General features: G+C 46.6%; 1 protein-coding gene across 5 annotated transcripts in view; it reads left to right on the top strand.

The window, feature by feature from the left end:
- The window catches only part of Lama3 (laminin subunit alpha 3), a 214,416-nt gene that overhangs the window by 55,232 nt on the left and 131,347 nt on the right, over positions 1-27,837 (top strand). For 4 of the 5 annotated variants that reach the window (XM_050160719.1, XM_050160717.1, XM_050160720.1 and 1 more), the window contains exons 6-14: positions 1,921-2,012; positions 3,090-3,205; positions 6,033-6,151; positions 12,290-12,380; positions 12,910-13,041; positions 14,146-14,208; positions 23,901-24,035; positions 24,883-25,020; positions 27,504-27,550. In XM_050160719.1, the coding sequence (XP_050016676.1) occupies positions 1,921-2,012; positions 3,090-3,205; positions 6,033-6,151; positions 12,290-12,380; positions 12,910-13,041; positions 14,146-14,208; positions 23,901-24,035; positions 24,883-25,020; positions 27,504-27,550 (933 nt within the window). The remainder of the gene's footprint in view (positions 1-1,920; positions 2,013-3,089; positions 3,206-6,032; positions 6,152-12,289; positions 12,381-12,909; positions 13,042-14,145; positions 14,209-23,900; positions 24,036-24,882; positions 25,021-27,503; positions 27,551-27,837) is intronic. The other variant, XM_050160721.1, reaches the window with a different exon arrangement.

Genomic DNA, 27,837 nt, shown 5'->3' with positions numbered 1-27,837 from the left:
CTTAGTGTCCTCCTTCAGAATCTCTGCATCAGCAGCAGATGAACGTTGGAGGAAAGAGGAAACCCACATGCCCCAGGCTACAGAGGTCACTTCTGTTGGAAGGTCTTGCTGGTCAGAGGTTTCACTCCATCATGGCCTGGCAGCTTTCTCCAAAGCTCAGTGACATGGGGACTTTCTCCCCAGCGAAACTTCCTAGTCTCTACCTGCCTTTTTCTGGAGAATGTCCCCAGGCCTGGAGGACTGACCTTTTCTCAAAGCTGCCTCTAAACCTGGATGCCTGGTTTATCTGTAGAAAGACCCTGCACAGTTCCCTGCTGGAAGCCACGCCTGCTACATATATAAGTAAGACTTGTACTAGGAGCTTTGCTCTAGGACCCCGCTGTTACTAACCCAGCTTATGACAGGACTGTGCCACTTAGTGCGAATTAGAGTTCCTCTCAGGCTCCCCAGTCCTTTGTATTTCCTATACTCTGGAATAAAGCTGAATCAATTCACTGTTCATCTCCCGGAGGGCTATCTCCATCATACCTACAGTGATCTGAACTCTGTTCCCTGCTTCTGCTCCCTCCTCCCTCATGGGCCAATGCACCATCAATCTAAAAGAAGAAACAGAGCTACAAATTCCACTCAGAAGATCTAGTTCTAGTGTAAACCCTCCTAGGGAAAGAGACTACAAAATGTGACCTAGTGGGGGAGAACCCGTGATGACACAGTGAACTCTGTACTCTGAGGGGGATCTACAGGAACATCTCCCATTCTCAGGTGTTAGGTTGGTACCCTGGCTTCTAGGGATGGGGGGGCAGTAGAAGAGGTGACCTGAGCCTGCACTTCTTCTGTATGGTCCAGCCCAATAGGAAACTAGAGAGCCAGAAAGTCTATGGCTGCTGCCGATATAGGGATCAGCCCAAGGCGAAGGGGCAAGATCCACCTAGAAGGCTAAGTGGAAGATGTTCACTGTCCCGGCTAGAGTTGGGGCATTTTATGTAGTTAATAGCAGAGAGGTTGGAGGTCGGCAGCCTGGGAAATAGTCATGACAGTTTTGAGCATTTTCCAGAAAAGTCAGGCGCCTTGTCTGAAGGTGGCTCATCTGTATTTCCTATGCTCTTAGCTCTTTCCGAACCCTGGGTAGGGGAGATGGGGAGATGGGAACAGTGATGAGGATGAGCTGAGCTCTCTGGAAAACTGCACGGCCCCAGTTCACCACTTCTCTGCACTTCCAATTGTCTTTGGAATTTTGTCAAAGATAATTTGGCTTATCATGAGTGTTGATTTGTGTGTGTGTGTGTGTGTGTGTGTGTGTGTGTGTGTGTGTGTGTGTGTGTGTATGGTCTAGTTTAGGGCTGAGCCTCCCCTGGGTCTGTTGCTGACTTTGTCTGGTCTTTGGGAGTTTGAACTCTTAGCTTTAGCCTTTCGGAACATGAGTCAGGAAGGTTCCAACAACAGCCAGCAGCTGTTAACTCCCTCTACAGATGGATCCGATCCATCTTTGCAAATATTTTCTCCCTTCCCACACCCTGGAGGGGCAGATTGCACATGGTAGGCATAGGATTCATTTTTGGTAGATACATATGCTCAATGTACAAACAAGCTTAAAACACATCGTCTCATTCCAGTAGGCTATATGTACGACTTTTCTCCACATAGGTACTTTTCTTCCCTGCATTTAAAACATTTGATGCTTTAATGAAAAAATTCTGAAGGCTTTTTTAAAAATTAAATTTGATCGAGGAATGCATTCATTTTGTAAGACAAGTTACAAGCAAGCATGGTTCCCATTTGTGCTCAAGTCAGCAAGGAGAAATGGCACAAGAGCGCAGAATGAAGGAAAAGCCGTGTCAACCCTTATGCGGGTAAAGGCCAGGGAGAGAACTTCTGTGTCACAGTCCCTGGAGGTTGGTGATCCTGTTCTCTGTCGTGCAGTACTACTACAGCATCAAGGACATCAGCATCGGTGGGCGGTGTGTTTGCAACGGCCACGCGGACGAATGCACCGCTGACAACCCTGAAAACCAGTGAGTATGGCCAGCTCCCTCCTCACCTTGCTAGGAATAAGGCTAGCTGTAGCATTAGAGATGTGCACCCAGCTAGAGACTTTCAGGTTCTAGACTGGGAACCGGGCCCAGGTCCTCTAGAAGAACAGCCAGTGCTCTTAACTGCTGAGCCATCTCTCCTGCCCCTGACTTCAAAATTATTTCATGTGAGGTTTCTACCATGTTTGACAGTTCCCACCTCAAGATGAAATTGGCACCAATGGTGGGAATGCGTGTTGGGATCTTTCATGATTGCCATGTCTCATTTAACTTGTGCCGATAGGGAAGAGTTCAGCAAGGACACTCTGGTGTGGAATGCTTGTGCATCTCTATGCATGAGCAGGAAACAAGCCTCTGCTTGAGATGGCCCAGAGACTTGATGGAGGAGGCCCGTTCTGGACAATCAGTGAAGTTAGTTCTCGACAGAATACAGTTTTACCCGGGAGGGTTTACCACCCGGCCTCACCGCACGGAGAGTAGCAGGGATCGCACTTTTGATTCTGGGCTTCCGAGCAGCCTGCTAAACAGGAGTCTGCTCACGTTCAACCTAAAATGTCACTGCTTAGGAGAAAAATGACAGTTGATATTAGGTGAGATAAGACCAGACTAGAGAGGCCACCCTGGAAAGGACTCTCTAATAGACTGGGCGGGAAGCATTTCTGCAGAAGATGCAAAGCCAAGTGCTACCTCACCTTTAGCCTAGACTGAGAACCAGTACAGCAGAGGCTTGATGATGTCAGTGCCGTCCAGGTGTGGGCCCACACATGCCAAGTATTTCATTGGTACTGAGCTGAAACTACCATCTCTAATACCACATAATCCAGACACTTGCGAGGTAGAATCAGCAGTAGAAGTTCAAGGTCTTCCTGAGCTACGTAGTGAGTTCAAGGTCAGTCTGGGATAAATGAGAACTAGTCTCCAACAAAATAAGACATCAAATCAATGCAAGCAAACAACATTTCAAACTCAGGATGCCAAGGGAGGAGATTTCCCTGAGTTTGATGCTATACCTACAACCACTCCTTTCAGTTATGGAACATGTGTTGCTTTCATGCTCAGGTTCCGATGCAAATGCCAGCACCACACCTGCGGGGAGACTTGCAATCGCTGCTGCGCTGGCTTCAACCAGAGGCGCTGGCGGCCAGCTGCTCTGGGGCAGCACAGCGAGTGTGAAGGTGAGTGGATGCTGAGATTAAGGATGGTGGAGACTCCGAGATGTCCTATATGTTCCTCTATATACACGGTTATGAGAAAGTTGAATGTATACACTGGGCACAGTAAGAGACGAACAGCAACTAATAATAAAAGACACTAGATTGTGATGAACTGACCAGTGTCACCATGTTTGCTCTTGTGAGCCTTTCTTAAGTAAGACAGGGTTATAGGAACCTGAGACGCATTCACATTGACCTTGCAAGCCAGTCTCATCCCCAGCATGAATCCGGATGATTTTTGAGCTGGGAGTAACAGCCATGCGAAGACAGCCTGCACCGTGCTGTTCTGCCAGCATGGCACACAATTTGAAACATGAATTGTTAATGTTTGTGACTCTCAATTTAATATTTGTAGACTACAGTTAACTTAACTATGGGAAATGTAACCATTGACAAGAGGGAACCAGATTAAGGAAACATCAGACTTAAGAGGAAAGTATAAGAAGAACAAAGAATTATTAAGTATATACATGGTACTTTCATGTATGGGTAAGGCTGAGTGTTTTGACATGCTGGTCTCTCTTTTCAGCATTTGTGGGGTGTGATAGTGGATAGAGGGCCGAGCGCTGATGCGAGAGAGAGATGCGAGTGTTGGCCGTGTTGAGAGTAGGTGCTGCCATGGACTATTTCCTGTGGGAGGTAAAGGGGTCAGAGAGAACGAGGAGATAAAGCAAAGCTGCCTTGATCACAGGTGTGTTAGAAAGTAAGGAAGTGATGGACCTGCCCCTCAATATCTGTATGAGTTATTTTTCCTGGTGCTGTGCTACAGTTACCAACAAAAGCAACTTACAAAGTAACATCTTCTTGCCGGGTCATGGTGGCGCATGCCTTTAGTCCCAGCACTCGGGAGGCAGAGGTAGGAGGATCTCTGTGAGTTCGAGACCAGCCTGGTCTACAGAGCTAGTTCCAGGACAGGCTCCAAAGCCATAGAGAAACCCTGTCTCGAAAAAACAAAAAAAAAAAAAAAAAAACAAAACAAACAAAGTAACATCTTCTTAAACCTCCTTCTTCCATCTGCATATTGGTAACTGGGTTCTCCCATGTCCATTTCTGAGACCTTATCGAGGAGGTACTATGAGCATTATAATTAGATAGTTTCAATCAGACACTTTAGTGGCTGTGTTAGGCACACTTTGACTAGTCAAGATAGTAATATTGTTTAATTTTATGTCCTGATCTTTTTGATTGTTTTTAATCTTTTTTTGATTTTTTAAAATATTTATTTATTTATTATGTATACAATATTCTTTCTACATGTATGCCTGCAGGCCAGAAGAGGGCACCAGACCTCATTACAGATGGTTGTGAGCCACCATGTGGTTGCCGGGAATTGAACTCAGGACCTTTGGAAGAGCAGGCAGTGCTCTTAACCACTGAGCCATCTCTCCAGCCCCTCTTTTTTTTGATTTTTAAAAAGATATTTTGACATTCTTTCCCAGTCATTATGAATCATTTGGTGTCACTCTTGGGGCATACACAATGATCACAGTAGGAATGCAAGTTAATATGGCAGGGTTAGCTGAGTGCCACTCTGAACCTAGGCCCATGCTCCATCACAAACAAAATACATGCAGCTCCATCTCCATAGGATTTATAGTCAGCCAGATGGGTCGTTATTTGTCTAGCCATGACCTTTTTTTTTTTTTTTTTTTTTTGGTTTTTCAAGACAGGGTTTCTCTGTGGTTTTGGAGCCTGTCCTGGAACTAGCTCTTGTAGACCAGGCTGGTCTCGAACTCACAGAGATCCTCCTGCCTCTGCCTCCCAAGTGCTGGGATTAAAGGCATGCGCCACCACCGCCGGGCTCGTTATTTTTCTATAGGTAGACATTAACCTAATTCTTGTTTTTCATTATTACACATAGTCCTAAGATTGAAAGTTTAGACTTTCGAAATAAGGGATTTGGAATCAAGCAAAAACTGGACCAACTTCTGGCTCTCTTGTTTATGGGTTATATAGCTATGAATCTGTAACATGAGCAGGGGCCTGCTTGTTGGGGTTTTTGTCCTGCCCAGTACCGCACAACTGTTTAGCCCCAAAGAAAATCACACATAGTTCTCCATAAATTATAAGCTGATTGGCCCATTAGCTCTAGCTTCTCATTGGCTAACTGTCACATCTTGATTAACCCATTTTTCTGATCTATGTTAGCAATTTGGCTCAGTACCTTTTTCAGTGGGGCAGATCACATCCTGCTGCTTCGGTGATCTGGGCAGGAGTGGGAGGAATCGACTTCCTCCTTTCCAGAATTCTCCTGTTCTCATTACATCATTTCTACTTCCTATTTGGTTTTCCCCGCTTATATTTTCTGCCTGGCCAATCAGCGTTTATTCAAAACATGACTGACAGATTACAAACAATTCTCCCGCACCATGAATCATCTTGTAACCTTGTTCCATCTCAGTTTTCCTATCTGTGGTATGGGGTTAATGACACCTACCTTAGAAAGTAGATTAAATGCTTCAAAGCATATAAATGTGTTTCATAATGAATAAAGAGCCGGCAATAGTTTGCAGTGACTGTAGTCTATGTACATAACTCTAATAGGCATTTTGATTCACCATTGTTCTATCTTTTAAGAAAAGAGAAATGTTTCATTTACTGTCAAACAGAAGGAGTGTATAAAGTACAGTCTTTTCTATAATAGTCTCTGTGTAAAAAAAAATTCCTGTAATTGTTCACAGAGTGAACAATGTTTCAGAACAGACTATTGTAAGCCACAGAGCAGAGATCCTGTTTGGGAACTTACTAAAAGCGGCACACTAATCTGACCAAGCATGCTTTCTTCCAGCTTGCAACTGCCATGGGCACGCCGTGGACTGTTACTACGACCCAGATGTGGAGCTACAGCAGGCAAGCTTGAACAGCAAAGGCACCTACGCAGGTGGGGGAGTCTGCATCGACTGCCAGGTGAGACACACCTACAGCCATCACCCTGTATGCCGTACATCCGGTTCAAATAGATTCACAGGGGCAAAGCCGTCACCAGAACAGAGTAGGGGCATGACCCACACTGGGTGACCTTGAGGAAAGGACAAAGCAACCCAACTGGGACAGTGAGGTCTTTCACAGATGGCTCTGAAACAGCTCGATTTTATGTGGAAAACTAAGCTCTCATCCCTACTCAAGAGCTGTAAACTATAGAGAAAAACACTGGGTCCCGTATGATTCAGAAGGTGAGGAAACTTTCCTCAGAGGAAGCCACAATCACGGGAGATGAGGAAATCGGATTTCACTGAAATTAAACTTCTGACTGCTCCCACTGAAAATCACTCATGGGTGAGCTGCAGACAGGGAGAGCAAACTCGCAAACCAGGAGTCCTTGATAGTCACTGGACTATCAAGTTATTGGGTTCCCAGTTATTGGGTTCCTCCACAAACCAAATTAGTAAATCCAGATTTAATGAGTAGAAAGGAGCAAAACAACTCCCAGGTGACTCTCAGGAAGGCAGGAGAGAGAGCACCAGAGCAAGGGGCAGATCTGCTGGGGCGGGGCTCAAATGGCCTGTAGGCATCTGGAACAGTGTCTGGGAGGAACTACCCATGGTGGGTGGGAGCAGTGGGGTTGGGCAGAGCTTCCCAATGGTCCTAAACTCTTAAACGAAGGCAGGTAACCCCCTCCCCCACATACATGTCATAACAAAACAGCCTCTTACAAATGTAAGTACATGAATGATTAATAAGCTGGCAAACAAGGGCTAAGCTGCTTTAGACAGAAGGGAAATACTGATCAAAATCACCAAATCCCCTCCACCTCTCACCGGGGCGGCAGTTATTAAAAAGCCTAGAAATTCAATTTCAGTGAGACGAGAGACAACTATACACGCCATCCCCTCAGCAGAAATGGTGTACCGTGGCTGCAGCAACCCGTAAAATGCTGCGAAACACGCAGCTTCCTACACTGTGATCAGCCCACTCCCCGTTTATCTACAACAAACAGAAATGCTTTGGCTGTGAGCCAAGCCTTTAATGGCGGAGCCACCTCTCCAGTCCCGGAAATGCGTGTTTCCAAACCGCCGCCAGCATCAGTGGTAAAGTCAGCAGTGGTAGGATCGATGGACACATCCTCGCTCATCATTTCATAACAGAGTACTAAGGGGCAAAGGGGACCTTGTCTGGTGCTACATTACAGCACTGAGGATCTTAGGGGCAGCACGGAAATAGAAAATCAGCTTCCTAAAGGGCTCCTGTTGTGTGGCAGCCATTGGCACAGATTCTTCAACACAAGTTATTAGAGGAAAATGTCAAAGTGTGATTAGCTCTGAGGAGCTGCAATGGTGGGGGCTGACTGGGCAGGAACAGGGGGATGTTCTGAGTGTCTTCTATACTGCGGTAAGAAACTGGGCTCTTATTCATGTGCATTGTCTGACATTGGCAAATTACGATTGAGAGTTTTGTATGTATAAAATATATTTTATAATAAGAACAAAAATCATAAGCACGTGTTAGACTCCAGTTATTAAGTCCGTGCTTACATACTTGGTGGAAGGTGGTTGGCACTGTAGCATGTGGCACGTAGCACTTGTAGCATGACAAGAAGTCATATGTTGGTGAACAGACAGAGGAGAGGCCGGGGAAAGCTTGTGTGGAAATAAGAAACCAAGTGGGATGTTTATTGTTTATGGGAATCTTTAGATGGGGCTTGTATGACCATTCAGTGTGAAGACATCCAAAACAAATACTGAGGGAAAGAGGAGGCAGGAGTCTGTATGGCTGCCTGCGTCGGCTCCTCTTGGCCTGTGTTTCTTGTGGTAACACTGACATACTTAGTGAGGACTGGCGGCTACCCGGGTTTTGGTGGGCATTGCTCAGAGGTACCCTATCCTTGTTAACCAAATGACGTTGAACCTCTCCTATGAAGACGGGGCTAGCTCCCTAGTCCTTCACATCCATGGAGAGGTCAATGAAGTGTTTATCTCACTCTTCCCAAACCATCTGTGTTTCACATGAAAACATAGGGGATCCAGATGCAGAACATATGGTTCCGTTCTGCCCCAAACCCGACCACGCACAGAAAAGATATTTTAAAAGCAAAATGCACTCTTTCTCCAGAGCTCATTAGAAAGTGAAAATGAGGAAGATGGGCCATCTGAAAAGACTAGCAATTCCCAAAAAATCGAGAAGAGAGCACACATGAAACATACCTATTAGTATGGTACATACGGGGTACACGGCTTTGAATGTCAATGGCATGCAGGCCCAAGAGGTCACAAAAGGAGTTGACTGTGCGGCTGGAGTCAAACTCCTAACACTGCACTAAAATTCATCAAACATAACCTGTGCTGAACACGGTGTTTTCAGACTTGAAATACAATAAACATTTTAATTTTCTGAAGTCAGCCTATACATTCAGTGCAATTTTAATAGTTTTGTGGAGACGGGCAGGCAGATTCTGGAATTACTGGCAGAGAACACAAGAGTGGATAATTAGAAATAAGTGAATGTGGGACCCATCTTCAGAGGATCAACCTAAGCCAGTGCACGGGAATGGTACAATTTGATTTTGGATGTCATGTCATCCATAGTAGAAAAGGTGGACATTTTGTAAGTCATGCTGGGACACTTGGTTCTTTGGTGGAAAACTGACTGCATTTTATGCTATGCATACAATAACATGGGAGTCTTCACTGGTAGAAAAAGAGAGAAGGGCCGCAGAACTGGCCAGCTTGGTGATCAGGTTCGAGTTTGCTGGTAAAAAAACACATATCCTACAGCAAATTATGTCCCCTAGAAATTAAGTAACTGGGCTGATTTCCACCATTTCTGTTCAGTGCCCATATGTGGAAAGCAATGAATTATCATCTCAAAGCACAAGACAGGCTGTCCCTAGACACTGTCACACACAGTCCCAGTGAAATGGGGTAACTCATAAAGAAGGCTCCATCTTTACATGGCGGGAGGCAGAAGGATAAAAGGGCCGAATTCTGTGTCTCCTTTCTAAGGGCCTTAATCCACTCGCGAAGGATAATCCTTTATGACTGGATCACTTCTCAAAGCCAGTGTCTCTTAACACTATTACCCTGACCATTGAATTTAAGCCTGGATTTTGTTATTTTTTTAAATATTCATTTATTTATTTAGTATACAATCTCATTTCTGCGTGTATGCCTGAAGGCCAGAAGAGGGCACTAGACCTCATTACAGATGGTTGTGAGCCATCATGTGGTTGCTGGGAATTGAACTCAGGACCTTTGGAAGAGCAGGCAATGCTCTTAACCGCTGAGCCATCTCACCAGCCCTCTAAGCCTGGATTTTGAAGAAGACCTAGTTGAGCTGCAGCAGATAGTTGTAGGCAGAGCTTTTAGTTAGGACCACCAGCTCCTCAAATAACCACACAGAGATTTGTTATTTATGAATGCTCTGCCAATAGCTTAGGGTTGTTACTATTTCTAACAACTTAAATCAATCCATATTAAATTAATCCTTTTTCAGCATGGCATGTTCATGTCCTGCTCCCTCTACTGGTGACTCCGCCCTCCTTCCCAGTGTTCTCTCAGTCTGGCTCTCTCGCCTAACCTCTTTCTGCCTAACTATTGGCCAATTGGCTCTTTATTAAACCAATAAGAGCAACACATCTTCACAGTGTACAAAAGGATTATTCTACAGCATATAGTAATGGTGACAGAGTTAGATTCTTGTTCTGAAGAGAAAGCAGTTACCAGAGGCACATATAGATCCCATTGGTATTAGTTTATTTTATTCCTTGGGTTTCCCATTTTAACTATTGGGTTAGGGTATGAGGTATTCTAAGGTGGCCAGTTTCCTGAGTTGTGGTATCTGAGCAGATGAGCTAGGCATCCTTTGGGTGTATTGAAGTAACAGAAGGACAAGAGGCGTTAGTAAGGAGCAAGATCCCAGGATAGCTGGAGAAGTGAGTCAGGAGAAGGGCAGATAATTCAAGAGGAGGCACAAAGCCTAGTTCATGTGGAACCTTGATAAGGGAAATTATTCCTGGGTTCTTCGAAGACAAGGTGACTAATGATGGAGTCTAGATAGAGTGGACGGTCTCTGTGTGCTTAGGGCTCACAGACACACAAGGTAATGGAGGAGGTGCGGCTAAGGAACTGAGTACCAGCAGTGGATAGTTAGGGTTTGCCTAAAGGTCAAAGCATGTTTGGAAAGCTCCCTGTGGTGGAATTCAGACCCCAGACACCCAGATCAGGGCCTGGCTTCTAGGTGAGCATTCCATAGCGTGCCACCCGGACTGGGGGTCAGTTCTGTGTATAGAATTTTGGGGGCAAGCATGAGGACTTGGAATTAACGCTGCCAACCCACATGAAGCAGGCAGACTCTGCTGGCAAGATGGCTTTCTGGATACTGGATAAAGGCTCTTGCGAATTTAAGCTTGAGGAGCTGGGTTCAATTCCTGGAGTCCATGGTAGAGGGAAAGAACCAACTCCTGAAAGTTGTCCTGTATGTGCACCGTGCTGCACACACACCCTTCCTCTGGGAGGAGCCAAAGCAGCCGGTAGGTGGAAGACAGGCTTTTTGCCTGCAGAGGATGCCTCTGCCCTTACTCAGCTGGGGTCTCTGATTCTCATTTGATGTTAAGCCCTGTGCAAGCACAACTTCAAACATCCACTCCTCCCAGCAGGACCTCTAAACCCCACCGTAAGCCTGGGAAGCCACCCCGATTTTTGCACCTTGACCTGCTTGTACTTGGTTCAGCCAGGACCCTATTGTCCATAAATGCAATGGTGTGAGACTGTGGAGGTCCTAGAGAAAACCATCCAAAACAGAGGCGTTATCCTATCTTTAGCGTTTCCTCTCAGTTCTCCGCTGCTATTTAAGCATGCGTTGAGGCAGAGAGACAAGGCTGCCCACCTCAGAGAACAGTTCTCATGTCCTGCTCTAATTGGATTGCTAGCCAAGGTTAGCCATAGTAGCAAGCAGTGGGATGGAAGGGAAGGGCGTTTGATGGGAAGACTGGGTGGGCTACAGCTCTTTCTTATTTGCCTAGAAGCTTCCTGTGAGTGCTGGCAGGCTGGCCAGCATGATTTTTTACTTTGGTGCTAAATTAGATTCAGATTTTTAGCCCACAGAACAAGAGTGGTAAAAACCAAGAGTCTGTGGTTAATAAACCCCACAGGGAGAGGACACAGACCGGCCTTTGCTCTCCCCAGGCTTCTGTGAAGGTTCCGTGTGGTTTGTGTTGCTCATTCTTGTTGCTCTGAGTTTGCTGCCTTTTCCATAGTGACACTGCTCAGTGCTTTCGGGTGAGAAGGAGACAGAATTGAGCTGTGGCATGCATTCCTTGGAAACTGATCATGTGTACTGGGTAATTGGGTTTGTGGCAATTGTAAGAATTAACCGCAGACTAGAAAAAGCCACCCGACTCAAAACTGAGCTCTGTGTATGAGCCTCGTGCTCTCATTGTCCATTCACACAATAATTCACGCTGAAAACACAGATGCAGTCAGAAAGACCAGAGACAGAGATCTTTATATGCTTTCCTTCCCAAAATGGGAAAGACATTCCCCTGCGCCATCTCATCCTTTGCGCTAAAGCAGGACTGTGAGTGGCAGCCATCCCTGGCGCTTCTGAGCTGCAGGAACTCTAAGGACTGCTCACAGCCAGAGGGACACTATTGTTTTTTCTTAATCAAGTGTCAAGTTCATTGAAGCATTTTAAGTTTTTTACATTGTTTGTTTGTTGAGGTAGGGTTTCTCCGCGTAAGAGCCCTGGCTGTCCTGGAACTCTTTATAGACCAGGCTGGCCTCAAATTCACAGAGATCTACCTGCCTCTGGCTCATATTTTTTTAATTTTTAAATTGTCATTTACTTATTTGTTTGTTTATTTTTAGAGAGAGAAGTCAGGACTGTTAGTTTAATGAACCTTTCCACGTGTGTGGCGGGGATTTCAGGGACAAGGTGAAATCAGGGTCCTATGACACACTTTGGGTCCTGTGATACAGGGTCAAGATGGATGGTCTTGGGGACTTTGGATTTTGGGCTTGTGTGACAGAATTATTTCTGTGGTGGATTAGCACAGAGTAGAGTTCCGGGCTTCTCTGGCATCCTTTGAAGGGTCTGTTCTTGTTCCCCCAGCACAACACAGCGGGTGTGAACTGTGAGAAGTGTGCACAGGGTTTCTACCGGCCCTATGGAGTTCCAGTGGAGGCGCTCCATGGCTGCATCCGTAAGTCTCATGTCAATTCCGTGCATATGGCAGGCTGTGTGCATTACCCCAAGGGTGTCACAGGCTCGGGGGCCTGGACGATCTTTGCTCCCCTGCCTTCGGAGTATTGGTTCTATTTCCTTCTAACTGAGTTATCTCAGGTAACTTCATATTTTCTCTGAGCCCAAGAATTCTCACATGTAAATAATAATGATAATACATATATTTCATAACAGTAGATGAAAAGCTATCAAAAGTACCTAGTCAAGCCCTTAATTCTTTGAATCGGTCACCTATCAAGCCTGAAATAAATGTTGCTTCGTTTGACATGTTTCTGTGATCTACAATCACTTTAACTTTGTCATAATTAACATCAAAACAGCATAATAAGAAGTCCACAGAAATTTAGTAATCATCGTAGCGTTTAACTTTAGTCGAGTGTTTGCTATGCACAGGAGACTGAGACCACGGCACCCATGAGAAGTGTGGGCATGTGTGTTTTCTGAGCACAGTGAGGGGTGGGTCACGTAGTGATTCTTTTTCCTCTTAGCTTGCAGCTGTGGTCCGGAACGTGCATATGAGTGTGAGCAGGGCTCAGGCCGCTGTCACTGTAAGCCAAATTTCCAAGGAGACAGCTGTGAGCTATGTGCAGATGGATACTATAATTTTCCATTTTGCTCGAGTAAGTATCCAGTAAGGATGAGAATCCCCTTTCTGGCCCATAGCCAACCTGTGTGTGAGCAATGACGGGCAGGGAAGGTGTATGAGGGACTAGAAAAAGGCCCAGGCAGGTTTTGTTTACATGAAAGAATTTCCCAAGTTGCAAAGGCAAATCTTAGAATTTAGCTTGGTGTTGTACAATAGCCATTGCCATTTTATTAGGTCAATGGGCTTAGGCTCAAATACTGCAAAATTCAACTTGGTAGTAGAGTGTGACTTTGATAGACCTAGTGCATCATGCTTTGCAGGGTGGGGGCAAGAAGGTGTGTGTTCTCTCTTTCAGTGTCCAGGAGGGCAAGCTGTCAGGGCCCTCTCCTCCCTCCTCCCTCCCACAGTGATCCGGATGAATATGTTAACATATTCATGTGTGTATCTACATTTTATCTCAGAAGTGTGCTGGGAGCAGTGGGGAGCTGGGACGGACCTGTTCAGGGTTCCACACTGCAGTGTGCACCTGCTGTCCTAGAGTGATGATTTAAGCAGTGACTGCTTCACTAAGGAGACCTTCCTTCTTTGGATAATCAAATGCATTTACAGGAAATAATGTCTGAAGCCAATGACTGTGTCTCAGGTGCTCACCATATTGAATCCGTGCCTGGGATGAGCCCGCCAGAAATTGCCCTTGCCTTGTTAGTGGGGGAAATAAGAAGATGCTTCAATCGTTTTTTAATATAACAAACAAAAATTCAGGGAAAAAACTTAGAAGAAAACATTTTTTTAAAACTACTCTCAATTTTACTTAAAAAATAAAGAGTAAAATTTCTGTTTAAAAAGAAACAATCCTAAATTCTATTCATACTTAGACACAGCTCTTCTTTGGGCATACCTGTTTTGAATAATTTAGCAATCGTGAGCATAAAACGCCATCCGTTTCCATTTGCTGATCTGCTAAGCAGCCTGGCTTCAGTTATGAGGCGTGTTGGCCACAGAGAGCGCAGGGTCTTTCTCTCAATCAGTCTCATGTGTTGCTTTTCACTCAGGGAGGGGCCTTCTTCCTGCTCAGTGCAGCTTGGCTGTTCATGCTACTATCTCCTTAATCTGTGTTTTTAAATAAATTATTTTATAGGAGTTCCAGTCTCTCCTGTTTATACTCTGAGTCTAGAAGACCCAGTAGCTGGCAATATAAAAGGTAAGTAGCCTTTTTTTTTTATTTAATGTCAATGAAAATATTATGTTCCATCCGTTATGGTTTCTGAACATGTTGCCGAGTCCAGGTGAAGTCTGGGGTACTGTGGGGCTTTGGCAGATGTTTCCTGGCCATTCTCGGGCATCTTTTGAAAGGACTATGCCCAATTCAGGATTCCTAGTTTGCTCAAAATCCTTTCATAGTAGCCTTCCTGTCCACTGGGCCACCTGTTCCACCCACATGAACTTAGTGCAAGTGCTGTATCTGGGAGGTGATGCCAAGAAACAGCAGGGCAGGAGTGGGAAGGGTGTTGAGGGAGCCGCTGCAAAGGGACATTAGCCAGGCCTACTACCGTTCCTGGGCTGCATCTCCCTGGATATTATCGGGAAACAAGCAGGACTCCTTGGGAATGAAGGCAGGGAGGAAATGATCTAGTGATCAGGACCTTGTGGAAAGCTGCTTCCACAGAGTGTCCAGTGGGAAGGCTGGGAGCACCACAGCCAGGAGCACGAGCCCTGGGTGGAGGGCAGCAGATGTGAGCATCCTTTGGGGCGGGGAGGTGAGTAGTAACTGGAGGATTTGGTACTGCACCTACATAACAACCGTTTGTTTCACAAGTTTCCCTGCTACTAAAAAATACCAGTCTGGGTGCTAAAGGCTTGATAGTGCGTAAAGAAACATTCCCGGCGTCTCTAGAACTTCTCTTTCTGCGGGGTTTGTTAGGATGGGGACTCAGAGCTCAAACAATAACACATGTATCAAGACAACATTTGTGTGTATGTATCTGCACACACACATACACATAAAATTATGTTCTAATTGCTGTGCTAGTTGGCTTCCTGTTGCTGGACCAAGTTGTTTGCAAAATCAGTTTCTGAGGAGGAAAATCTGTGCTTTGTTTGCTCTATTGCCTTGGGCATGTAGAAACACAGCTCTGCATGACGGAAGTGCATGGTTGGGGGGTATTCACTTCATGGCAGCCAGGAAGCATGTAGGAAGAAAGGTGAGATCCAACATCGTCTTCAAGGGTGCCCACAGCAGGGATCAGCCAGCATTTCCTTAAACATTCAGAAATTAACTGGAATGGAACTTAGAGCTAGAGTCTTGGCAATACACAACTCCAATTTCTCTCACAAGAATGTTTAGATCTCCCATCTACAGCCCGTCTATAGCAACCTCTTTGTTATTCAAAAGAGGCTCATGGTGACTTCAGGAAAGGAAAGGTAACTGAACTTGGAGAGAAGTTCAGATAACTGCCACAAAATGCTAGGGAAATCCTGGATCACAACCTAATGAAAAATAAACGTTAACACAGTTAAATTTGAGAATTCAAAGACACAGTGATCCACCTCAGATTGCTGGCTTATTAATTCATTTTAATTATTTATTTTTGTGTGTATTTGTCTGTGCCAATCTCTGTACATGTGTGTGGGAGTTTGTGCATGCACGCATGCATGCATGCATCCACGTGTGCATTGTGGAAGCCAGAGAGTGACAAAGGATATCTTTCTAAGCTCTTCACCTTGTTTGTAGACAAGGTCACCTGAAGCTGGAGGTCACATTTTGGCCAGACTCACTGGCCAACAGGAGCCTGGATCCCCTTATCTCCGTCTCCCCAGCAGCAGGAGTATAAGTAGATGCTTCTGTGCCCCGAGTTTTACATGGGTACTGGGGGTCAAAGTCAGGCCCTCATGGGTGCGCAGCACATACTTTCCCATCTGATCTGCCTCTCCCTACTAATACATCCTAAAAACACTGAGCCTGGGACTTAGTTATTGCCAGAGCATATTAGAAGTGCAGATTTATAAACCACCAGCAGATACAGTGCACCAGAGGAAGCCGGCCTCCCTCCCACCCTGAGACCTGTAGAAGATTTTGTGTTCTCAAGTATAGTAGCTCTTAACTATGCGTGTGCTAAAAAACAAACAAACAAAAAGCAGTTTATTTTTTATTCCTGCCTGTTGTCCAAGGTCTTAACGTAGGTTTTCAGGAATGGAGACTGTCCTGACTCTGGACAGTTAGGGAGCACTGCCTCAGCCGGGAGGAGCTCCTGTCTAGAGGGTGTCAAGCTTCACTGTGAAGGATCACTGGGTGCCTATTGGTAGGGAGCACTGCCTCAGCCGGGAGGATCTCCTGTCTAGCAGGTTTCAAGCTTTACTGTGAAGGATCAGATAGGAATGACTTCTGGGCTTTGGGGTTTGATGGATTCTGTCACATGTCCTTAACTGTTGTTGAGGGAGCCATAGCTAATATGCAAATGAAAGCATTGGGCAGTATTCCAATATAATCTATTTTTCTATAAACAGACGTATTTGGTTCTCATGCAAAAGTTTACAGACCCCCAGGACCACATCAGAGTCTCTGCTGTGCAATTCTACACCCAAGCTAAAGTATTGTACTAGAGACTCACACATCCAGCCAAGACTGAGGCTATTAATCAGTCTCAAAACCCCACCCTCCCTGTCCATGGGTGTTCTACCTCCTCTGCAGACCACTGAAGATCAAAATATATTTCTAAAAAAAGCATCTTGAGGGAAGTCTCAGTGGGTAAAGTGCTTGCCACGCCAGCGGGAACATCTGAGTTTGGCTCCCCAGACCATGCGCAGAGCTGGGTAGAGCAGCTCATATCCCAGCATTCCTATGGTGAGACAGGAGGTAGAGACAATAGAATCTCATGAAGCTCATAGGCCAGTGTGGCATATACAGAGATGTGGCTCTGTCCCCAAGAAGGTGGAAGGCAAACCCCAACATGAGATTTTCCTTTGATCCCACACATAGAGTGGCATGTATGAACCATCCTGCACAACATATATACATGTTGTACACACAAGTTCCCATGCAAATGTTATAAGAATGCATTCACAGTGTACAGATAGAATTCTTGCCAGTTTTAATGCTGTATAAAAGCATATTGTGTTAAGTATTATAAATCTTGCTATGATTAAAGTATATGGAAATACACACATAGGTTATGTTCAAAGGTTTTATATACTGTGTCATTTGAGAACTTGGGCATCTGGGGGTTTTAAGCCTATAAGGGGGAGGGAGTACATGGAGTCCCCCGTCAGTGCTAAGTAACGACTGTACTGGGTGAGGAGTCCTGACTCTGAAGGACAGACTCTAATTGGGCAAATGGCCATGTGGACTCGACTGCTTTTAGGTTTCTCATAACTGGATATGATTAGGATCAGCTAGACACATCCACTTGAGCATCATTCGTAGAAAGCAGATGTGTCATAGACACATCTCTAAGGCATCCCCTTGGAATGTATGTTCAAGGACACTAGACTGCCATGTGCGGGTCCCTCTAGTCCCCCCAAGTTCAAATGGCAGTGAGAAGGAAAACCCGCAGCATGCAGCACCCAGGTGTCTAATATATCAGGGATGCTGAGGCAGTCTGGGCTGATTCTCTAGAGCAGCTCATCAGACCTGCAGACAGGCCAGCCCTGATTCATTACAGGATAGGAGTTCTGAAAAGATTATGGAAAGGTTTGCAATCTCCCACTCACTTTATAAGGAAGAACTGCTTGCTTTTGTCAAAGTCCTAGCTCAAGCCAGGGCCTGGGGGCTAGCAGATGTGTGAAACTGGGATTGCCCCAAAAGGTCTGGGTAATGAGCTCTGGTGCATGCTTTTTGAGGTGGGGGCTCTTTAGGATGGGACTCACCTGGCAGGTGAGTTGGGCCATCACTGAGGGTGTGAAACTTGACGGATATGGCTTAGACCACATTGTGCTTGACCAATGGGCAAGCAGGTTATGATGGCTCCTTCAGGAGGCTCTGCTGATAAAATAGAGCTAAGAATGGTGTTTACTGAGGGGGATTGAGACTTGGTTCAGTCTTGGCTCGTCTTTGATGAAATGCCTACGCTGTGCTACATGCTGCCCACTTCAGTCCCTGCTCCTGGGAGCTCCCAGTCCGCGGGAGATGGACAGTTTGAGGAGCAGGGAAGAGCCCAGAGCTAAGGGGGCAAGGGGAAGGTTATCCCTGATGGAAGAAAGGGTGAGAGGAGGCAGGGAAGGAAGGAGGTAGGTGGGTAGGAAGTCTGGCTTCCCCAGAACAGAAATGGAGGAATTTAGGATGAGTCTTGGAGCATACAGAGCAATTAGCTAAGCAGAAGAGAGGAAACATTGAAGAAAGTGTGGCGGGTAGGAGAGGGGATGACAGGAAGATTGTTGGACTGGACTGTGGAGAGGGAGGAAGTTCCAGGGGGGTGGGATGGGGTGGACTCTGAGAGGGTGAGGAAAAGATCTGATTGGACAGCCTGGTTCCAACATGCAAGTTTGCAGTACACAGCCAGGCCTCGCAGAGTGGTACCCTCACCACGAACAAGCACCATGATCTGCATGTCTGTGATAATCTCACTATGATCTGCATGTCTGTATTAATCTCACTATGATCTGCATGTCTGTGATAATCTCACTATGATCTGCATGTCTGTGATAATCTCACTATGATCTGCATGTCTGTGATAATCTCACTGGAGGGGTGTGCATCTTTATCTAATTGGCATGAAGGATCATGTGGCCTGCTGTGGTCTAGAAGGACTTTGGGTTGTGTCCTGAGGCATTGTGTCACCACTGAGTGACTTGACACTGGGGAGGAACTGAAGAGTAGGAAGTTTGACAAGACCCCTGGTGCACCAGCACAGAGAGAGGTCAGGAGGGTGAGACAGGGCGTCAGCCTTCGAGGGGACGCAGTGCGTGAAGACACTTGTGCCAAGCCTGACGACATGAGGTAGATATCTGACCCCACATGGCAGAAGGAGAGAACTGGCTCCCGTAAGTTGCCCATCCTCTGACACATGTGCTACAGTTCACACTTGCTTGCGATGCGCACACACATAAATAATAAGTAAACGCAACAAGAAGACAGAATTCAGATGGTACCCAGGGTCCTCAAATTATGATAAAGATGAGGCTCTGGACACCAAAACCTAGGTGGAGATGAGGGTTCCAGGGGCTTTTCTGAGAGGAAGTGGCCATGACCTAGTGATGAGATTTTTTTTTCTGTTTCAGTTGTAAATTGTGATTCCCTGAACTTGGATGCTAGGAAAGCTCCAAGTTCCTCATGGACTCCAATGCCTAGTTTAGTCTCAAGACTGCAGTTCACAGTGAAATGTTCCCTTCTGACCTTCTCAGTCCTCAGAGCCGTGTCCTTGGGCTCCTGTGTGACTCCCATGAGAAGACAAGAAGGTGGCACGCATTACAGCCTCCGCTCCAAGCTTCTCTTGTCATGGATGCTCCTTGGGTCATTTCTACACAGGAAGGAAAACTTCATTCTGCCCTCTTAGATACTGTGGCTAAACCTCAGAGTTAAGATTAGCAGGGAGAATGTGCATTTCACATGTGTGCACAGCCATCTTAAAAAAGAAAATGAAGGCCCAATGAAGCTGTCTGGAACCCAAACTAATAGAGATGCTATAGAAAGAACTATAAACTGGGGATATGACCAGAGAGCTTGTTCAGGGCAGGGCAGAGTGAGACGGTGCTTAGGGATCCACAGGAGAAGGACAAGGAGATGTGTTTGTGTGTATGGATCTCAGTCCGCCTCTGGTCTCATGCACTAAGACTGTCCTCTTGGCTCTGAAGAGTACCTTCCTCATGGGAAGTTGGCTGACTACTTTAGGTAAATGAGGAGGATAGTCCTTCTTGGAACTATCTGTCCAGTGCTTTTGGCTCAAAATAATCAGTGTGCCAAAGTGGCATTATTTACCATTCAGTATTATCTGAGGTTTGTGTCCTTCCTGGTTCCCGCAGTCATTAAGTCCCAAAGAAATCACACAGAGGTCTACATTAATCATAAACTAATTGGCCCATTCGCTCAGGCTTCTTATTAACTCTTATAACTTACATTAGCCCATTATTCTTATCTGTGTTGGCCACATGGCTCAGTATCTTTTTCAGAGGCGTAGTCACATCTTGCTTCTTCTGTGTCTGGACAGGACTGCAGAGGGAGCTTCCCTCTTCCCAGAATTCTCCTGTTCTCATTGATCCACCTGTACTTCCTGTCTGGTTGTCCTGCCTATACTTGCTGCCTGGCTACTGGCCAATCAGCATTTATTTAAAATATAATTGACAGAATACAGACCATGGTCCCATACCAGTCAGTGTCTGCAGGGAATGAGTTTCAAAAACCCACCCCCTCAGATACCCAAATCTGCAGATGCTCAGTTGCTGGTGTAAAATAGCATGGTATTTATGTAACCTATGCACATCCGTGCAACCTCCACACATTATTCATGTACTTTAAATCACCCCACACTGCTGAGTATCTAATACAAACGCTGTTTAAGTTGTTACACTGCATCACTCAGGAAACAGTGGTAAGAGTAAGCCTGGGCATACTCACTGCAGACACTGTCATTTTCCTGAGTGGTCTCAACCATAGGAGCCTGTGGGTACAGGGCCGGCTGTGTGAGGCTGAAGGTTCTGAGCCCTCCACTCCCAAAGCCCCGCTTGTCAAACCAATTCTCATGTAAATGCTGGGGTGCTCTGTCTTCCTCTTATAATATTTTAGTTTTAGTTATTACATTAGAGAAAATGACTCTACAAATTTGCCATTAACTTTTTTCTGAAAGGTTAGGGTTTAAGGCAAAGAGGAAGAGGAAGGATTTAGAAATTTTTTAAAATCATTATCTAGTCTTAACCCTCATAGAGACTGTTTCCAACCCTCACAAGTCCTTCCTTCGGAAGGGGAGGAATTGGATTGGGTTGAATCTCTGGGTCTCCCTCCAGGCAGTACAGCAAGATTCAGAAGTTAACATAAGGGATAAGACTACAAATGTGCTGTATGTAATTGGTTTGATGATGTATCTTAATCTAGAATAGACCTTTAAACTTACTTCCAAAATTGTTTTAAGTTTGCATTCTTAGTATAATAAAATTAAATGTGTTTGGTTTTAAATCAGGCAGACTTGGGCACACATACTGCCTCTGTCTTCCTGGCTTGTGACCTTAGCATTTCTGAGTATGATTCCTTTTCATTTTTTGTCCATACTTAATTAAGACCATTAACCTCTTCCTGTCCATGGCACCGAGGGAAGGGGGACATCAAATCAAGGTAGTGCTTTGAAAGGCAGTGGGCAAACCATGAGTTGTGGCTGCCCATGGCTCTACCACTCCAACCTTTAGCCACATTCTCTCCCTGAGGATGGAGGACAGTTTCCTGGTCAGACCTATCTAGGACAATAGTCCAGCAAGGCTGTGTGTACAAGAGTCCAGGCAGCCCTGTCGGGTCAGGAAGAGGAGGAGGCACGAAACACATCAACATGCCTCTTCGCCCCCACTGACTGCCCCTTCTTCAGTCCGCTCCAGTGATCCAGGAACTCCAGCCCCTGTGGGCACCTGTCAGAGCAGATGGGGCATGTGAGTGTATGGTCTTGGTGCTTCAAGACTGGAGCAAGGAACCACAGGCCAAAGTGGCCTGCTGAGAGGGTCGCTCATAACCACTCATTGCTGGGTCCCTCAATTCCTATGTTCTAGCTGGGGACTGCCATCCATACAGCTAAAATTGCTGTGTGTTGTTGAGGGGAGGGGCCCTCTCTAGGTTCAGAGCATACAAGGGACCCTAAATCTAAAGCATGAACCCAGACCAAAAGGGGTCAAGGGCTCTGGTTCCCCTTTCCTCCCTCCGTCCCAGTACATCCACCCTCCATGGGGTTTTGATGAATCAGTCGCACAGGCGCCATCTTCATGATCCTTCTCGGCTGCCCACATCTCCCTAAAGGAGTCCAGTAAGGAGGGGATGGAGCTACCGGTCCATGTGGATGGACTACGACCATTCTAGAGGAGCTGAGATCTTGCCCTTTGAGGCAAACTTCTTCACTCTACTTAGTAACTGGTCTCAAAAGCCTTTAAGTGTTGAGACCGTGGAAGCACAATATTGGAGGACAGCATCTGGTAATGTCCATCCAGCACTGCACAGATGCTCATCAGCCATCAAGTCTGACTGGAACGTGCACAGGCCCCACATCAAGAGCACTGCAAGTGGACAGTCTCTAATATCTTCTCAGTCTCTAAAGCAGTGGCTCTCAACCTGTGGATCATGGCCCTTGGGGCGGTCGAATGACCCTTTCACAGGGGTTGCTTAAGACCATTGAAAAACATAGATAATTTCTTTGTGATTCAGAACAGTATCAAAATTAGTTATGAGGAAGCAACAAAAGCAATGTAATGGTTGGGGTCAACACAACATGAGGAACTGTATTAATAGGTTACAGAAGGTTGAGAACGACTTCCCGGGAACATTCTGTGAGCTGATGGATAGATAGCAGGTTTGCTCTTTGATGGTCTGGACAACCTGAGACTTGGCTGAGGCGTGGAAGTCAGCCCCTTCCTTGTGTAGCAGCAGCCATAGATAGCATGAGATGTCACGGCCGGCAATGCCCACCTGCATTGTGGAGTTTACCATGGCAATGCTCTCATAGATAGGGACAGCATGAGTGACCCTATCCCCTGGAGTCTAAAGCCACTGCTGTTTTGTGTCTTGCTGCATCCGGGCTGAGCACAGCCCGCATGGAGATAAACAGGGCAGGAACATTGAAAGTCTCAGCACCTCTACTGTCTTCTCCTGTTCCTACTGGGCTTAGCAGTGCTCTCTAGAGAGGCCGTACTGCCAGGTGCATTGTTCCAGTCCTAAATTCCAGTGTGCTCCATGTGAGCACACGGCCAGTAGCCCTGGTGTGCCTCTCCTTTTGGTCCGATGAAGAAGACCCCGTCCGGGGCTTCAGCCATGAGCCACATGTGCTTAGGCTGGCCAACATAGTGTGAAGACAGTACTTAGAAATCTGTCTCCTGCAAGACTAGCCTTGATCACTCCGGAACCATTGCTGCTGACCATAGGGGGGTTGGCAATGATGTTATAGGAAGTGCAAGGACTGCAACAACCTTGGCTCAAAGTCGCAGGCCAATGAGCTGTTCATTCTATGACCATCCAGTGAGTGATCTCAGAACCAGAGTGCAAGACAAACTCAACTAAGATGGAGGATAAGGAGAGCAGAGGGGGTGGAGCCTACTTATACAGACAGGTTCGCGACCTGCAGACCTTCTGAGGAGCAGAGACATGCATAGACATATATAAGATGAGAAGCTTTTATGCCAGGCCATAGGGTAGAATGTGCCAGACAGGTTGTTATGGTCTGAGACAGGTCCTGAGGTAGGTATGTATTTGATTGGTGTATTGCCAGCAGCCTGGTTTCTGGAAGGCTGTGAGCCTGGTAGATTCTGTGGGACAATCTCCCAGAAACACCGAAAGCCAAGTTTGATACACTCTAGGGTTGAATTATGTTGCTTTCTTATCTTAAAAACAGAAGAAGGAGCTGGAAAGATGGCTGTCAGTCAGTGTCTTCCTTGAAACCTTGAGGACCTGCACTCAGAACCCCCTGACCCACAGAAAGGCTGGGTGCCATGGTGCAGAGCTGTCTTAGTAGGGCTCCTCGCTGTGAGAAAACAACACGACCATAGCAACTCGGGGAGGAAAGGATTTGTTCCATATTGTCATCTAGATACAATGCAGTATTGAGGGAAGTCAGGGCAGGAACCTGGAGGTGGGAGCTGATACAGAGGCCATGGAGGGGTGCTGCTTGCTCAGCCTGCTTTCTTCAACAACACCCCAGGCTTGCCCGCAGGCCACTGTGGTAGGGGAAGCAGGAATTCCACCTAGCACAGCGGCCTCTCTGACAGTCTCTTTCTTTGTAGGTTGTGACTGTAACCTGGAAGGTGTTCTCCCAGAGATATGTGACGACCATGGCAGGTGCCTGTGCCGCCCTGGGGTTGAGGGTCCCCGGTGCGACTCCTGCCGCACAGGCTCATATTCATTCCCTATATGCCAAGGTGAGTGGGTAAAACAGACACTTTGGTCACCAGTTTCCCAGGTTGGATTTCTCTTGAGGAAGCACAGACAAGGTTTCTGGAAGATTAGCATGGCCTGTGGCTTAAGCAGCTACCCCGTCTTCTACAGATGTGACATTTCTCTGTCCTCTGAGACCGTCTCTTGTTCTTTTCTTTCTCCTCTCTGGATGCCAGGTGCTGGTCTGGCATTCAGCTCACTGGGTTCAAGTCCTGGCTCTCAAGAGTGGAGCTGTGAGTTTAGGAACCTGCCCAGTGGACAGAAGGAGGCAGAGACAGAGCACCACCAGGCTGGATGTCTCAGTCGTCCCAGTCTGGTGCTGAGATCCTGGAGTATTTCTTCTCCTTCTTCTGGGTCAGGGTGTTCCTGTTGCGTGTTCCCTGGGTTCTGGTGTTATCATGTTGCTTTTCAGGATGCTGGAGGAATTCTTGCATTGGCGCCTGCTCATCTCTTCCTTCACATGAGGCCAGCAGAGTCTTGGTCCAGTCTTTGCTGTGGCTGACTGTGTACTTGGGAGTTTTTCTTGGTCTTCCCTCTCTTAGGTCCCCTCAGCACTGGAGCTGGCTCTCAGATCCCCTCTGCCCTGAATCAGGCTGTGTTGGGGGAATCCAAGGACCCTGCAGGCAAAAAGGAGTTCCTGGGGGCAGGGTGGAATGGGGTAAAGAAAGCCGGCAGCAGGGAACACACCCCGCTGAACTTTCAGAAAAGCTTAGGGAATTGGAGGGGGCCTGGACTCACTTCCCCTGGCCCTATCTGAGGGGTCACGTCCAGGACACTTCCCTGTGCTCTTTATACCTCATGCCTAAGTCTGGTCAAGCTATTTTCCCACAGCCTGCCAGTGTTCGACTATTGGATCCTATCCGGTCCCCTGTGACCCAGTGACTGGCCAGTGTGAATGCCTGCCTGGAATAACGGGAAAGCAGTGTGACAGGTGTCTCTCGGGAGCCTATGACTTTCCTTACTGCCAAGGTAAGGAAGCCAGCAGCATGTTGGAGGGATGATCTTCATCTGAATAGGTAGAGCCAGCCTCCCCGAGAAGCCTTCAATCTTCTCCAGATTGACTCTAGCCACCCTAGATATTTGGTTCAGTCTGCCCCTGGCCAACTTCATTGATCATGTACATCACATCATCACATGTTCATTCTCAGAGGCGTCTAGTGGCTAGTGAGAATGATTTAAACCCCCGTTCATAAACGACCTGGGTTTCTTAGTTCACACGTCACCTCTCCGCTTCAGCATGATAAAAGTGACCCATGGAGTCTGCCCCTGCCTTTGCCTTCGTTTGGCGTGCCCCGCCTCCACCCTGGACATGCCAAGGCATCGAGCTTTCTCTCCCTGGCAACTTTTGGAGCTGATGTGCCCTGCACAGGATCTTTGCTGTGGGCCAAGAGTGCTGGGTTCTGCCCCTTCCCTCTACACAGAAATGAGCTGCCTGTATTCCCTACAAGCTACTTAGTGTGGGCAGCCCCAGGGTGTATCAGGAGCTCTGCCTGGGGATTGCAGAGGTCTCTTGTGCTAAGACTAACCATTGGAAGATCCCTCCTGCTCCTGGTGACACTGAGGCTGTAGTATCCAGAGCTGGTGGAACTTGGCAGAAGAGCAGAAGAGCACATGATATTTTCCAGGACTTTCCCAATCAGAATTCTCCAGATCAGATACTTCTACAGGGGGCCTGCGGGTCCCATGTGGCAGAGACAGAGTAGCCATGACTATACCAGAGCTGGAGAGTAACACTGGCCGTCCTGGGATGAGCCCAGGGCCAGGCATGGTCAGCATGGAAAACAAAAGGAGAGAAAACAAAGTGTGGGCTACTAGAGAAAAATATGGCTCAAAGAGCGAGGAGGTGGAGGGGACATGCTGTAGAATATTATTGTAAGGTTCGTACTTTTGTTTACGCTGAGGCACATTTGTTTAATGATGTGAAGGTGTGTTGCTTTTGTTTATGCTGCATTTGTTTAACTCTGTGAAGCTGTGATTCTTTGCCTGTCTAAAACACCTATGCTCTAATAAGGAGCTGAACAGCCAATAGCAAGGCAGGAGCAAGGTTAGGCAGGGCTGGCAGGCAGGAGGATAAATAGGAGAGATCTCGGAAAAGAGATAAGGAAGGGGGAACAAGGTGAGGAGGTCACCAGGGGCCACACAGCCAGCGTGGAGTAAGAAGGAAAGTGAAAAAAGGGAAAGGCCCAGAGGCAAGGGGTAGGTGGAGTAACTTAGAAAAGCCAGCTAGAAACAAGCCAGGCTAAGACTGGGTATTCATAAGTAATAATAGGTCTGTCTGTGTGTGATTTATCTGGGAGCTGAATGGTGGGCCCCCCAAAGACCAAAGAGCAAAGGAGGAAAAAAAACAATAACAACAACAAAAAGCTAAAAGGCCGGTTGTAAGGGAGGCGATAGGATCCTGTTACCCACATGCTCCAATGGCAATAACCAGCCTCAGAAGCGGGCACAACCAGGCTGCTGCCAGTGTAATAGGGAGATGTTGCAAATGCTCAGCTAGAGCCTCTGCAGGCACCACCGGAGAACTTCAGTACGCAGGGGTGTTATTCTCTTAAAGCCGCAGGTGACCCAGAGGCCACAGTGGGTTACCCAAGGGACAGTGGTCCCCTGAGGGGTAGCCATGCCCATGAAGGGCAGCCGGTCACACCACCTGAGGCCTTGGATAGATACACCATGCAGAGAGAGAGTTTGGGTATAGTTTATTTAGTGGGTTATAGAGGGGAAAGGGAAAGGGGGATGGGGGGAGGCAGCAGTCACCTCTTCAGGAGAGGGACAAAAGGAGAGAGTGTGAAGGCTGGGGAAGGTGGGAGATCAGCTTGCCTGGTGGAAGGGGGGGGAGGGTTGGAAGTGGGCGGGGTTTGTCTCTTAAAGGGACAGGGTACCCATGAGACAGGAGAGTCCAGTAGGCCATAACAATGGGCTGGGGGTGGAGGGGGGGGGGAATGATAATCAGTTCTCTCTCAGTTACAAAATGAAGTTAGAAATCCTGTAACTTCTTTTGATGATAGACAAATTTTTTAGTTTTAAAAAGAGGTGCAATATCGCCCTCTTCTGGACAATTCTAGAGATGCCAAAAATCTCAGTCTTTCCTAACCAACTGCTTTGTAGGGAAGTGGGGGAGGAGCTGGGAGGAGCTGAGGGAGGGGAGAGATTATGATAAAGATATTGCGTGCAGTTTTCAAAAACAAGTTAGAATATATCTTAAAAACAAAGTATAGGAAACATTAAAGGAAGGAAGGAAGTCGTGTTCCCTGGCAGGGCAGAGTTGTTGAGTGGCAGATGGGGTCACTGCAGACCCTGGCTGTGCCTCAGTGAGAGTCACATCAATGTTTGCCGCTTCCGCAATAAAAACTTAAATGTAGGTGCACTTTTAAAAAAACAAAATTAAGGTTTTCTTGAAGTATAGTGTCAAAACCATCAGCCAGCCATGTGTATCATTTCTGAATCATATACAGGGCCCGGCAGTATTTGTGACCCAGCTGGGACCGTTGACTCCAACTTGGTAAGTAGGGGAAGCTAGGTGAAAGGTCAAGATTAATCACGTGGAAACTTCCTGGAATTAATATAAGACACAGATCCACATTGCCTAAAGAGACCATGGTTCTTTTTCAAGATGCATATGTAGTTCGTGAGGTTTTTATTTGTTGTTTGGTTGGTTGGTTTGGTTTTTTGTTGTTGTTTGTTTGTTTTTTCTTCAAGACAGGGTTTCTGTGTAGCTTTGGGGCCTGTCCTAGAACTAACTCTTGTAGACCAGGGTGGCCTTGCACTCATAGAGATCCACCTGCCCAT

Source organism: Alexandromys fortis, unplaced genomic scaffold (assembly GCF_014885135.2).
Source record: "Alexandromys fortis isolate MF-2015 unplaced genomic scaffold, M_Fortis_MF-2015_v1.1 scaffold_104, whole genome shotgun sequence".
NCBI lineage: Eukaryota > Metazoa > Chordata > Mammalia > Rodentia > Cricetidae > Alexandromys > Alexandromys fortis.
This window is presented reverse-complemented; position numbering and strand designations above follow the sequence as displayed.